This window comes from Salvelinus namaycush, chromosome 1, assembly GCF_016432855.1.
Source record: "Salvelinus namaycush isolate Seneca chromosome 1, SaNama_1.0, whole genome shotgun sequence".
NCBI lineage: Eukaryota > Metazoa > Chordata > Actinopteri > Salmoniformes > Salmonidae > Salvelinus > Salvelinus namaycush.
In genome coordinates this window covers 75,584,544-75,598,031 of record NC_052307.1, presented here as the reverse complement: position 1 = coordinate 75,598,031, position 13,488 = coordinate 75,584,544, and the positions used below count along the sequence as shown (strand labels likewise).

The window sequence follows — 13,488 nt, the reverse complement described above, 5'->3', positions numbered from 1 at the left end:
AAGACCTTAGATAGGCAGGGCAGGATGGATATAGGTCTGTAACAGTTTGGGTCCAGGGTGTCTCCCCCTTTGAAGAGGGGGATGACCGCGGCAGCTTTCCAATCCTTGGGGATCTCAGACGATATGAAAGAGAGGTTGAACAGGCTGGTAATAGGGGTTGCGACAATGGCGGTGGATAGTTTCAGAAATAGAGGGTCTAGATTGTCAAGCCCAGCTGATTTGTATGGGTCCAGGTTTTGCAGCTCTTTCAGAACATCTGCTATCTGGATTTGGGTAAAGGAGAAGCTGGGTGTACGTGTAAGAGAGAGAGAGAGAGAGAGAGGAGAGAGAGAGATAGAGAAAGGGAGAGAGTATGGGTGAGAAAGAGAGAGTGTGTGTGAGAGAAAGAGCGAGAGAAGAGCTAAGCATTGCACTCAGTTCACCCTCAGTTTAACGTACACATAAGCTCAGCTTCAATACATCTTTCAGCTTTTAATTTCCTCTCTAGTGAGACTTTCATTGGAACAGGTAGGCAGCTTTGTGTACGGTATGGCAGAACTCCTGAGGTTTCCTAAACCATGTCACTAAAGAAGCCGTGTCATAGAGGATGGACTCCGTTTGAACTGGATTGCAACACCACTAATTAAAACCTTTCTTAATGCTCCTCTCCGCAGGGTAATTATATTGATTGATGCCTCATATATTGCCAATGTGGTTCCAACCAAGCTGTAAAATGTTACTTGGACTTGTTCCATCCAAACACAACAATAGTAAATCCCATGGAAATGAACAGGTTGAATAAGTTGTTCGCAGGAGACGACATAGAAACCAGTTGAGCGAAACACGACTGCCCAGACCTGCACATTGTGTGATATATTCCTGGTTGCCAAGTCTGAGGTCTGGGTTTTAGGACTCTGCAGCAGGGAACTGGGCCAAGAGAGTGATTAACAAATCATCCTGTACAGGTATGTGTAAGTCTTCACAGCCCATTACTGTGTGTGTGTGTGTGTGTGTGTGTGTGTGTGTGTGTGTGTGTGTGTGTGTGTGTGTGTGTGTGTGTGTCAGCTACAGCATACTGTATGACCAAATGCATGAAACATCTTGCCTGACTTGAACTACAACACCCCCCAATAAAAGAAAGCACTACCACTGAGATATGAGATGACCCCTATAACCTTAACACTGCCATGCTAACCTGAACCATGCTGGCTCTGATGTTCTTTTCACATGGTCCTTTCCAGGAGTATTCCTGCCAGAGTAAACAGTAGTTTGTCCTACAGACATTTCCATTCCACTCAATTGAATGATTTAAGCTAGGACGCTATGACACACACATGAAGCTCTTGTTGACCCAGACAGTCAGACACTGACCTTGACCCCGTATTTGACCTTGCCGGCGTAGTGGCGGATGATGAAGGCGGGCTCCATGACGGCGGGGAACTCAATGTAGCCGTTGCCCTCATGCTGCCGCTTGAACTTGTCCAGCAGAGTCTGGTTAGAGGCCTGGGGGAAGCTGGGACAAGGACGGCAGGGGGGTTGGTGTCATCATGTCTCAGGGAGGATCATAATGCATACACAAGCAGGAACACAGAGACACGAGCAGAAACACAGAGACACGAGCAGAAACACAGAGACACGAGCAGAAACACAGAGACACGAGCAGAAACACAGAGACACGAGCAGAAACACAGAGACACGAGCAGAAACACGAGCAGAAACACAGAGACACGAGCAGAAACACAGAGACACGAGCAGAAACACAGAGACACGAGCAGAAACACAGAGACACGAGCAGAAACACAGAGACACGAGCAGAAACACAGAGACACGAGCAGGAACACAGAGACACGAGCAGGAACACAGAGACACGAGCAGAAACACAGAGACACGAGCAGAAACACAGAGACACGAGCAGAAACACAGAGACACGAGCAGAAACACAGAGACACGAGCAGAAACACGAGCAGAAACACGAGCAGAAACACAGAGACACGAGCAGAAACACAGAGACACGAGCAGGAACACAGAGACACGAGCAGGAACACAGAGACACGAGCAGGAACACAGAGACACGAGCAGGAACACAGAGACACGAGCAGGAACACAGAGACACGAGCAGGAACACAGAGACACGAGCAGGAACACAGAGACACGAGCAGGAACACCGACAGACAGACGGACAGACACCAATTCATTCCGCTCCCCTCTTCTGGTCCCTACTGAATAATGATTCTGATTGTACAGGAGCACAAGGACTTATGGGTGGTTCCAACTTCCACAACATCCATAGAATGTAGTCACCCATGAACACTGACGTAAGGTCAGTTTTATATTTCCTTCGATAATGGCTAAGGCAAGGATTAATGGAGGGTGAGCTGATCCTAGATTTACACCTAAGAGTCAAACTCTCCCCATAGGGAGAAGGTGGTTGGCCAGAGGAGGACGATAAACTCCTGCTTTCTCTCATACCTTTAGAGACGCTGCACAGCAGTCCCCTGCCAGAAGTGTTCACAGTAAACCAACAGCTTACGGGAAGAGGACAGGAAGAGTGGGACAGGGAGAGGCTAAGGGGAACTTGAGCTATGAAAAACACAGAGCGCCATGGACTCCATTTCCAGCTATTTCAAGTGGGAGGAATTGAGTGTGTCAGTGTCCAGACCAGGAGGAGGCAGACCATTTAGTTACGGCACATCTAGAGGGAATTACCAGGATGGTGTATTGAAACAAAAATGACACATTTCAGCCATGCTTATGAATTAATTAAAATATACTTATTAAAATGGTCTGTCATCAGACGAGGACTGTTCGGATATCAGGTTATGTATATTTTAAGACTTCATAGAGTATGCATTATGATGCGACCTGAATATCTCCCATTACAGACTATCATTGTTCTCCACTATAACATCACCTAGTCACAGTCACTTCCTTGCCAGTCTGACGGAGTGGAATCACGGGTCGCATTTTGACCCAGGTCTGACAGAGCGAGGTCTAATGGACTCACTTGGACTCCTCATCCAGCAGGTGGAGCAGCGCTGTGGGCTTCTTACTGATGAGGTTGATGCAGCCTGTGTTGTCGATGTAGTCAATGTTGTGCCAGCTGATGCCCTCCGCCCTGTACTCCTCCTACACAAACAAATCAAATCAAATGTTATTTGTCACATGCGCGGAATACAACAGGTGTAGACCTTACCGTGAAATGCTTACTTACAAGCCCTTAACCAACAATGCAGTTAAGAAAATATATATTTTAATCAAGTAAAATGAAAATAATAATGAAATAGTCCGGGTGGCCATTTGATGAATGAATTGAACACTGAGCTGTAGTCAATGAACAGCATTCTCATATGTGTTCCTTTTGTCCAGGTGGGAAAGGGCAGTGTGGAGTGCAACAGAGAATGCGTCATCTGTTGGGGCGGTATGGGAATTGGAGTGGGTCTAGGGTTTCCGGGATGAACAAATAGAAACATGAAGATGTGATCTTACAATGCTATGGTTCAACACTCAAGGTTTGGTCCTAGTAAGTCTAGTAAGAATCTTATCAACTTGTACCAAATACCACTGAGCCCCATAACATTGTAGGGGACATCCCTCTTCTATGCTGTGTAAGTTCTACAGAGGTTTGGGTTGTCTGCCACAACTGCAAAGTCACAACACTATGCATATGATAGTGTTGTGACTTTGTCATAAGAAACTAGCTCCCTGGTATACAGAAAATACCCGAGCTCTGAAGCAAGCTTCCAGAAAATTGGAACGGAAATGGCGCCACACCAAACTGGAAGTCTTCCGACTAGCTTGGAAAGACAGTACCGTGCAGTATCGAAGAGCCCTCACTGCTGCTCGATCATCCTACTTTTCCAACTTAATTGAGGAAAATAAGAACAATCCAAAATTTCTTTTTGATACTGTTGCAAAGCTAACTAAAAGGCAGCATTCCCCAAGTGAGGATGGCTTTCACTTCAGCAGTAATAAATTCATGAACTTCTTTGAGGAAAAGATCATGATCATTAGAAAGCAAATTACGGACTTCTTTTTAAATCTGCGTATTCCTCCAAAGCTCAGTTGTCCTGAGTCTGCACAGCTCTGCCAGGGCCTGGGATCGGGAGAGACACTTAAGTGTTTTAGTACTATATCTCTTGACACAATGATGAAAATAATCATGGCCTCTAAACCTTCAAGCTGCATACTGGACCCTATTCCAACTAAACTACTGAAAGAGCTGCTTCATGTGCTTGGCCCTCCTATGTTGAACATAATAAACGGCTCTCTATCCACCGGATGTGTACCAAACTCACTAAAAGTGGCAGTAATAAAGCCTCTCTTGAAAAAGCCAAAACTTGACCCAGAAAAAATAAAAAAAACTATCGGCCTATATCGAATCTTCCATTCCTCTCAAAAATTTTAGAAAAAGCTGTTGCGCAGCAACTCACTGCCTTCCTGAAGACAAACAATGTATACAAAATGCTTCAGTCTGGTTTTAGACCCCATCATAGCACTGAGACTGCACTTGTGAAGGTGGTAAATGACCTTTTAATGGCGTCAGACCGAGGCTCTGCATCTGTCCTCGTGCTACTAGACCTTAGTGCTGCCTTTGATACCATCGATCACACACTTTCTTTTGGAGAGACTGGAAACCCAAATTGGTCTACACGGACAAGTTCTGGCCTGGTTTAGATCTTATCTGTCGGAAAGATATCAGTTTGTCTCTGTGAATGGTTTGTCCTCTGACAAATCAACTGTACATTTCGGTGTTCCTCAAGGTTCCGTTTTAGGACCACTATTGTTTTCACTATATATTTTACCTCTTGGGGATGTCATTCGAAAACATAATGTTAACTTTCACTGCTATGCGGATGACACACAGCTGTACATTTCAATGAAACATGGTGAAGCCCCAAAATTGCCCTCGCTAGAAGCCTGTGTTTCAGACATAAGGAAGTGGATGGCTGAAAACTATCTACTTTTAAACTCGGACAAAACAGAGATGCTTGTTCTAGGTCCCAAGAAACAAAGAGATCTTCTGTTGAATCTGACAATTAATCCTGATGGTTGTAAAGTCGTCTCAAATAAAACTGTGAAGGACCTCGGCGTTACTCTGGACCCTGATCTCTCTTTTGACGAACATATCAAGACTGTTTCAAGGACAGCTTTTTTCCATCTACGTAACATTGCAAAAATCAGAAATTTTCTGTCCAAAAATGATGCTGAAAAATGAATCCATGCTTTTGTTACTTCTAGGTTAGACTACTGCAATGCTCTACTTTCTGGCTACCCGGATAAAGCACAAAATAAACTTCAGTTAGTGCTAAATACGGCTGCTAGAATCCTGACTAGAACCAAGAAATTTGATCATATTACTCCAGTGCTAGCTTCCCTACACTGGCTTCCTGTTAAGGCAAGGGCTGATTTCAAAGTTTTACTGTTAACCTATAAAGCGTTACATGGGCTTGCTCCTACCTATCTTTTCGAGTTGGTCCTGCCGTACATACCTACACGTACGCTACGCTCACAAGACGCAGGCCTCCTAATTGTCCCTAGAATTTCTAAGCAAACAGCTGGAGGCAGGGCTTTCTCCTATAGATCTCCATTTTTATGGAATAGTCTGCCTACCCATGTGAGAGATGCAGACTCGGTCTCAACCTTTAAGTCTTTACTGAAGACTTATCTCTTCAGTAGGTCATATGATTGAGTGTAGTCTGGCCCAGGAGTGTGAAGGTGAACGGAAAGGCTCTGGAGCAACGAACCGCCCTTGTTGTCTCTGCCTGGCCGGTTCCCCTCTCTCCACTGGGATTCTCTGCCTCTAACCCTATTACAGGGGCTGAGTCACTGGCTTACTGGTGCTCTTTCATGCCGTCCCTAGGAGGGGTGCGTCACTTGAGTGGGTTGAGTTACTGACGTGATCTTCCTGTCTGGGTTTGCGCCTCCCCTTGGTTTGTGCTGTGGTGGAGATCTTTGTGGGCTATACTCGGCCTTGTCTCAGGATGGTAAGTTGGTGGTTGAAGATATCCCTCTAGTGGTGTGGGGGCTGTGCTTTGGCAAAGTGGGTGGGGTTATATCCTTCCTGTTTGGCCCTGTCCGGAGGTATCATCGGATGGGGCCACAGTGTCTCCTGACCCCTCCTGTCTCAGCCTCCAGTATTTATGCTGCAGTAGTTTGTGTCGGGGGGCTAGGGTCAGTTGGTTATATCTGGAGTACTTCTCCTGTCTTATCCGGTGTCCTGTGTGAATTTAAGTATGCTCTCTCTAATTCTCTCCTTCTCTCTTTCTTTCTCGGAGGACCTGAGCCCTAGGACCATGCGTCAGGACTACCGGGCATGATGACTCCTTGCTGTCCCCAGTCCACCTAGCCTTGCTGCTGTTCCAGTTTCAACTGTTCTGCCTGCGGCTATGGAACCCTGACCTGTCCACCGGACGTGCTACCTGTCCCAGACCTGCTGTTTTCAACTCTCTAGAGATACTCTGAATGATCGGCTATGAAAAGCCAACTGACATTTACTCCTGATTATTATCTGACCCTGCTGGTCATTTATGAACATTTGAACATCTGGGCCATGTTTTGTTATAATCTCCACCCGGCACAGCCAGAAGAGGACTGGCCACCCCTCATAGCCTGGTTCCTCTCTAGGTTTCTTCCTAGGTGCTGGCCTTTCTTGGGAGTTTTTCCTAGACGCCGTGCTTCTACACCTGCATTGCTTGCTGTTTGGGGTTTTAGGCTGGGTTTCTGTACAGCACTTTGAGATATTAGCTGATGTACGAAGGGCTATATAAAATAAACTTGATTTGGAGTAGGGGATTGCCCTGACAAACATCAATCACATAACCGTCATTCACAGCCTACATCACACATTTCATCCCAAGGACAGGTAAAACAAGACTGTGGCCTGTACTCTGTGTTTCTTCACTCTTGGCACTGGAGGTTGTTTGCACCTTAATTGGGGAGGACGATGTAATGGCTGGAGCGGAATAGGTGGAATGCTATCAAGTACATCAAAAACATGGTTTACATTTGTTTGACGCCATCCCATTGTCTCCATTCCAGCCATTATTATGAGTCGTCCTCCCCTCAGAAGCCTCCACTGACTCTTGGACTGAACAAACAAAACAACAGTGTTCCAGTAGCAGTGTTGATACTAGGCCTGAACAAACAAAACAACAGTGTTCCAGTAGTAGCGTTGATACTGGGCCTGAACAAACAAAACAACAGTGTTCCAGTAGTAGCGTTGATACTGGGCCTGAACAAACAAAACAACAGTGTTCCAGTAGTAGCGTTGATACTGGGCCTGAACAAACAAAACAACAGTGTTCCAGTAGTAGCGTTGATACTGGGCCTGAACAAACAAAACAACAGTGTTCCAGTAGTAGTGTTGATACTGGGCCTGAACAAACAAAACAACAGTGTTCTAGTAGTTGCGTTGATACTGGGCCTGAACAAACAAAACAAGTGTTCCAGTAGTAGCGTCGATACTGGGCCTGAACAAACAAAACAACAGTGTTCCAGTAGTAGCGTTGATACTGGGCCTGAACAAACAAAACAACAGTGTTCCAGTAGTAGTGTTGATACTGGGCCTGAACAAACAAAACAACAGTGTTCCAGTAGTAGCGTTGATACTGGGCCTGAACAAACAAAACAACAGTGTTCCAGTAGTAGCGTTGATACTGGGCCTGAACAAACAAAACAACAGTGTTCCAGTAGTAGCGTTGATACTGGGCCTGAACAAACAAAACAACAGTGTTCCAGTAGTAGCGTTGATACTGGGCCTGAACAAACAAAACAAACAGTGTTCCAGTAGTAGCGTTGATACTGGGCCTGAACAAACAAAACAAGTGTTCCAGTAGTAGCGTTGATACTGGGCCTGAACAAACAAAACAACAGTGTTCCAGTAGTAGCGTTGATACTGGGCCTGAACAAACAAAACAACAGTGTTCCAGTAGTAGTGTTTTTTTCTGTTAGGCTAGAACACAGCACAACCCTTCCCTGTGCTGAGCTGTGCCTGCCTGGACCACCGTGCTGTGCTGTGCCAGCCTGGACCACTTTGCGGTTTAATAATATGAAAAGCATTCTTAGCATTTTGCAGTGTTACTCCCCTACTGCACGTTGTTTCCTTGACTCACTGGGGAAAAGAACGGAGCAATAAAGGGCTATAATCCCAGCGAGAGTTTCATCAAATCAATGGAGCCTCCTTTCCCCTCCTCTCTATTAGCCAAAAGACACACAGTCAGCTGAACAAACCAGTCAATCTGTTATCCCTCTGCCCTCGCAAATAACGACTGGGAAATACCAGAACAAACCTCATTGGTGGCAGCATGGGCACAGAAACAATAACCTAATAGGGTGGTTTATGATCCCAGTCTGCAGAAGAATGGAATGAACCAAAGGCCCGGTCCTTCAATGCTTAACAAAAATGTTCATATTAGTCCGCCATGAACATTGTACAAGCTGACAGTGTTCATGGTTAGAATTTGGGAAAGGGGAGCTGATCCTAGATCTGTGCCTAAAAAGGGACCATATACAGTATATGTATTGTGTTTACACCACAAACACTGAACAAGGTCCTATAAAATGTTGTTGTGGATATTTCCCATATGATAGGCTCAGGCTGATGTGTAACTGAATGTCATAGTGCATACAGCATCTGCTATGTTTGTCTGTTAACCTCCATCTCTATTCTGCTTCCCTCTCTTGACTTCATCACGTCTCCTTCAGTGAGCCTAGATCTATCCAACAACCTGAATGAACCCTGGTAGCACATGGAAAAAACAGAAAACTACATTTACAAGATCTCTATAAATGGTAAAAACACATACCGAACCACATACCATTAACCGTATAATGAGTGCTCATGTGTGTGTGTGTGAGCGTGTGTGTGTGAGCATGTGTGTGTGTGTATACACAAGTGTATGATGTGTCTGACTATTCCACGAATCCCTCCAGTGTGTAGTGATTTATGATGGTGATGTCATGCCTGCCAGATGTAGCTGGAGATGAGCCAACCTGACGTCTGTCAACTTTGTCCCCTCCGTCACTTGTTCCGACGCACACGCACACACACTTCCTTTCATTGAGGGGCAACTAGCACCTCCCCTCACGTACTGTCAGAGTTACCCAACACAAAGGAAACGGCTCAGTCCAACAATATTCAAAGGACTTGGCAAATGCAAATACAGGCTAGCTGAATATATCTCTTTAGACAGAATAATTATGGGGGGGAAAAGCTCCTTGATGCCACCTTGATATTGTCTCCATGTTGATCTGTCATCTATTAGCGCCACCACCAGGCCTTCACAACGCAGACTCTCATCTCTTCGCTTTCCTACAACTAGATGTGCAGGTCAATCACAACAATACAATCCAGATATGCAAATAAACCCCCTGCTTTATTCAATTTCCCATGAGCACAAATAACCTGCCATCTGCTGACGTTGAGCCCATGAACAATGCTAAAACGGTTCTACACCGTGACTGACCCTGGTCTCCAAACCATGGCAAATAACCCAGTCCTTATTTTCTGTTAACCAGAGAACTTGGACGTCTCCAAATTGGACCTTCCTGTCATGTAAAGCACTGGGCAAAACATGCCTGGACAACTACGGTGAGTGCTTGGAAAAGGTAAAGCATTAGAATCGATGATCCTTGTGCTACTCAAGCAGGTCACATTCACAGCCCGATTCTTGGATGTCAACACGGTCACACATTGATGATGGGCTGGTGTGTTCTCATTCTAACAGGGTCTGAACATGCCTGTCTGCACAGAGAGCCTTTAAGTGTGACTTACAGGATCATACAATGTGGAGACATTTTCTAGTCAATCATTATCATGGACTTTGAGGGCATGTTGGTGCTTTATAGACTATGACTTCAATCAGCCCCAGTTCAGTCAGTAAAAACATCAAGGCCCATGCTGTGTATACAGTATGGACATGCCAACTTCAGCACAGCGTAACAACACGAGACAAGATGATCAACACGATAGTGGTTAGCTAATAGCAGTAAGAAGACCGTGTCCCTGCTAGCTGGCTGTGTACAGTACAGTAGGCCACCACGCTGTTCATTGAGTGTGAATGGACCATAAACACTGCTCTAATGACAGTCCTGCTCTACGTTGCCAGCAGTGGTTTAGACGTCTGATGGTTTGCCAACACTTAGAGTGTGGAGTTATTAGCTGATATGACAGTCACTGGGGAGTGAGACGCTGCAGCCTGCTGAATGACGCACTCCACCCGCTCTCTGGAGGAATTCAGGCCACGCACACACACACACACACACACACACACACATATATACCTCTCTCTTATAGCAATGCCTCTACGAGAATGTGTATGCCTAGGATGTCTCTTTTTTTTATTTTTTTTTTAGAATTTGCATTTATAAGCTCAAAATATTTATTTTCTAAAGGTAGCAGATAAGCACATAACCACCATAAACGGTAGGGGATAAGGACATTTACAACCACCAGAAACGGTAGGGGATAAGGACATTTACAACCACCAGAAACGGTAGGGGATAAGGACATTTACAACCACCAGAAACGGTAGTGGATAAGGACATTTACAACCACCAGAAAAATGGCTGCCTGCTTATGACAAGCAGCATGTGGTTCCTTTAGTACATCCTTATGAGTATTGAGTTCAGAACTATATCAGAATATTGTCTTGTTCACTTCAGAACTACGGTACCAGTCAAAAGTTTGGACACACCTACTCATTCCAGGGTGTTTATTTATTTTGACTATTTTCCACATTGTAGAATAATAGTCAAGACCACAATGCCAAGAGTGTGCAAAGCTGTCATCAAAGCAAAGGGTGGCTACTTTGAAGAATCTCAAATATAAAACATATTTTTGATTTATTTAACACTTTTTGGGTTACTACATGATTCCATATGTGCTATTTTAATAGTTTTGATGTCTTCACTATTATTCTACAATGTAGAAAATAGTAAAAAAAATAAAGAAAAACCCTTGAATGAATAGGTGTGTCCAAACTTTTGACTAGTACTGTATACCAGAGTAGTCTTGATTGATCTCTAACAGTTCAGAACTATACCAGAGTAGTCTTGATTGATCTCTAACAGTTCAGAACTATACCAGAGTATTGTATTGATTGAGCTCTAACAGTTCAGAACTATACCAGAGTATTGTATTGATTGAGCTCTAACAGTTCAGAACTTTAGCAGAGTATTGTCTTGATTGAGCTCTAACAGTTCAGAACTATACCAGAGTATTGTCTGGATTGAGCTCCAACACTTCACTTCAGTGCTCTTCTAAGACCATTCATTTCATAAGCCATTTGTTCTGTTGAGGAACAGTACATTTTAACATAGGAAATCCCATAAAATCTGATTTATTAATAGCATGATGCAATGTCCCAACCTCCCCAAAGCATGAAGCAAACAAACCCCCTTAGAAGTTGAGTGAGTGCTGTACACGTTCAAAAGCCGTGGCTAATTTTTAACATGGAGGTTAATGACGGCAGTGACTTTATGGATGGGTGCCTTTGTACAGGAGGCCTCCTTGAGCAAATACACTATGTGTCATTACCAAGACGGCACTGTTAAAAGGAACTCTACAATCAGTTTCAGTTGTACTCACTAAGGATTCATTTAGACAGGCAGACAAATTCTGATATTTTTTCACTAATTGGTCTTTTGCTCAATCAGATCACCTTTGAAAAAGATTGATGTCATTGATCAAAAGACCAATTAGTGGAAAGAATATCAGAATTGGGCTGCCTGTGTGAATGCAGCCTAAAAGTAGTTAAGGACAATCGTGATTAAACATGATGTTTACCTACAAAGCTGATCATGACCAAAACAACCTCTCTCTCCAATCCAGTCAGTTAACACCAACACACATCCATCATAATGAGGGTTGAGGAGGTAACATCCATCCATCATAATGAGTGTTGAGGAGGCAACACACATCCATCATAATGAGGGTTGAGGAGGTAACACACATCCATCATAATGAGGGTTGAGGAGGTAAAACACATCCATCATAATGAGGGTTGAGGAGGTAACATACATCCATCATAATGAGGGTTGAGGAGGTAACACACATCCATCATAATGAGGGTTGAGGAGGTAACACACATCCATCATAATGAGGGTTGAGGAGGTAACACACATCCATCATAATGAGGGTTGAGGAGGTAACACACATCCATCATAATGAGGGTTGAGGAGGTAACATACATCCATCATAATGAGGGTTGAGGAGGTAACACACATCCATCATAATGAGGGTTGAAGAGGTAACATACATCCATCATAATGAGGGTTGAAGAGGTAACATACATCCATCATAATCAACAGTCAGAGGGTTGAGGAGGTAACACACATCCATCATAATGAGGGTTGAAGAGGTAACATATATCCATCATAATGAGGGTTGAGGTGGTAACATACATCCATCATAATGAGGGTTGAAGAGGTAACATATATCCATCATAATGAGGGTTGAGGAGGTAACATACATCCATCATAATGAGGGTTGAAGAGGTAACATATATCCATCATAATGAGGGTTGAAGAGGTAACATATATCCATCATAATGAGGGTTGAGGAGGTAACATATATCCATCATAATGAGGGTTGAAGAGGTAACATACATCCATCATAATGAGGGTTGAAGAGGTAACATATATCCATCATAATGAGGGTTGAAGAGGTAACATATATCCATCATAATGAGGGTTGAGGAGGTAACATAAATCCATCATAATCAACAGTCAGAGGGTTGAAGAGATGAGTCATGTGGCGGTCAGCCCCGTAATAAACCCTATTGCATAACCCACTGGAGGGTTAAAGGACCACTGTATAGTAGACTTCCATGTAAGTGCATTGTGGATAAGTACAGTTTAGTACTGAAAGGGTGCAGGAATGCCAAATGCCGTACCTGCTCAAGCTTAAAGATGTGCTGATTGAAGTAGTGCTGGAGCCTCTCGTTGGCCAAGTTGATGCAGAACTGCTCAAAGCTGTTGTTTTCGTAGTCCTCAAAGCCAAAGATGTCCAGCACTCCGATGGAAAAGATCTGTGAGGGTGAAATATCAATTAACAATATGCTTTTTGACAACAAAAAACAATTCAATATGAAAGCCATATAGGTGAAAGTCTAACAGAAGGTTACCAAAGACCCGTAGCCACATAATGGCAAACAAGGTTGAAGCTGTTCAAACAAAACCCCTGATGTCACTGATTCCAGAAGGTCGTTCATACTATGATTTATTAAATCAATAAAACAGCTTGTCTTATCACAGCATGTCTCTGCCAAGTTGTTCATGCTCTATTTGAACACCTGTAACAGAAGCATAAAGCCAGTTATTCTGGGCGGAGAGGTGAGCGTCAGGTAGCCTTAGAGAGGTGAGCCTGCAACCGGAGGGTTGCCAGTTCGAATCCCGAGTCCGATGGAAACCAAGAGGAGGTGAGCTGGCAAAAGGAGGGTAAATGTTGTGCCCTTGAGCAAGGCACTTAACTGCCCCAACAACAGCTCCCTAGGCACCCAGTGTGGCAGC

The 13,488-nt window shown here is 44.1% G+C and overlaps 1 protein-coding gene across 1 annotated transcript in view; it reads right to left on the bottom strand.

Annotated features, from left to right (window-relative positions):
- Positions 1 to 13,190, bottom strand: part of LOC120052988 (unconventional myosin-IXAa-like) — a 65,614-nt gene extending 52,424 nt beyond the window's left edge. Inside the window, exons 1-4 of the mRNA XM_039000244.1 lie at positions 13,170 to 13,190; positions 12,873 to 13,007; positions 2,984 to 3,105; positions 1,351 to 1,492 (exon numbers count right to left, since the gene is read on the bottom strand). Coding sequence (XP_038856172.1) covers positions 1,351 to 1,492; positions 2,984 to 3,105; positions 12,873 to 13,007; positions 13,170 to 13,190 — 420 coding nt within the window. The remainder of the gene's footprint in view (positions 1 to 1,350; positions 1,493 to 2,983; positions 3,106 to 12,872; positions 13,008 to 13,169) is intronic.
- Positions 13,191 to 13,488: the final 298 nt, after the last annotated feature.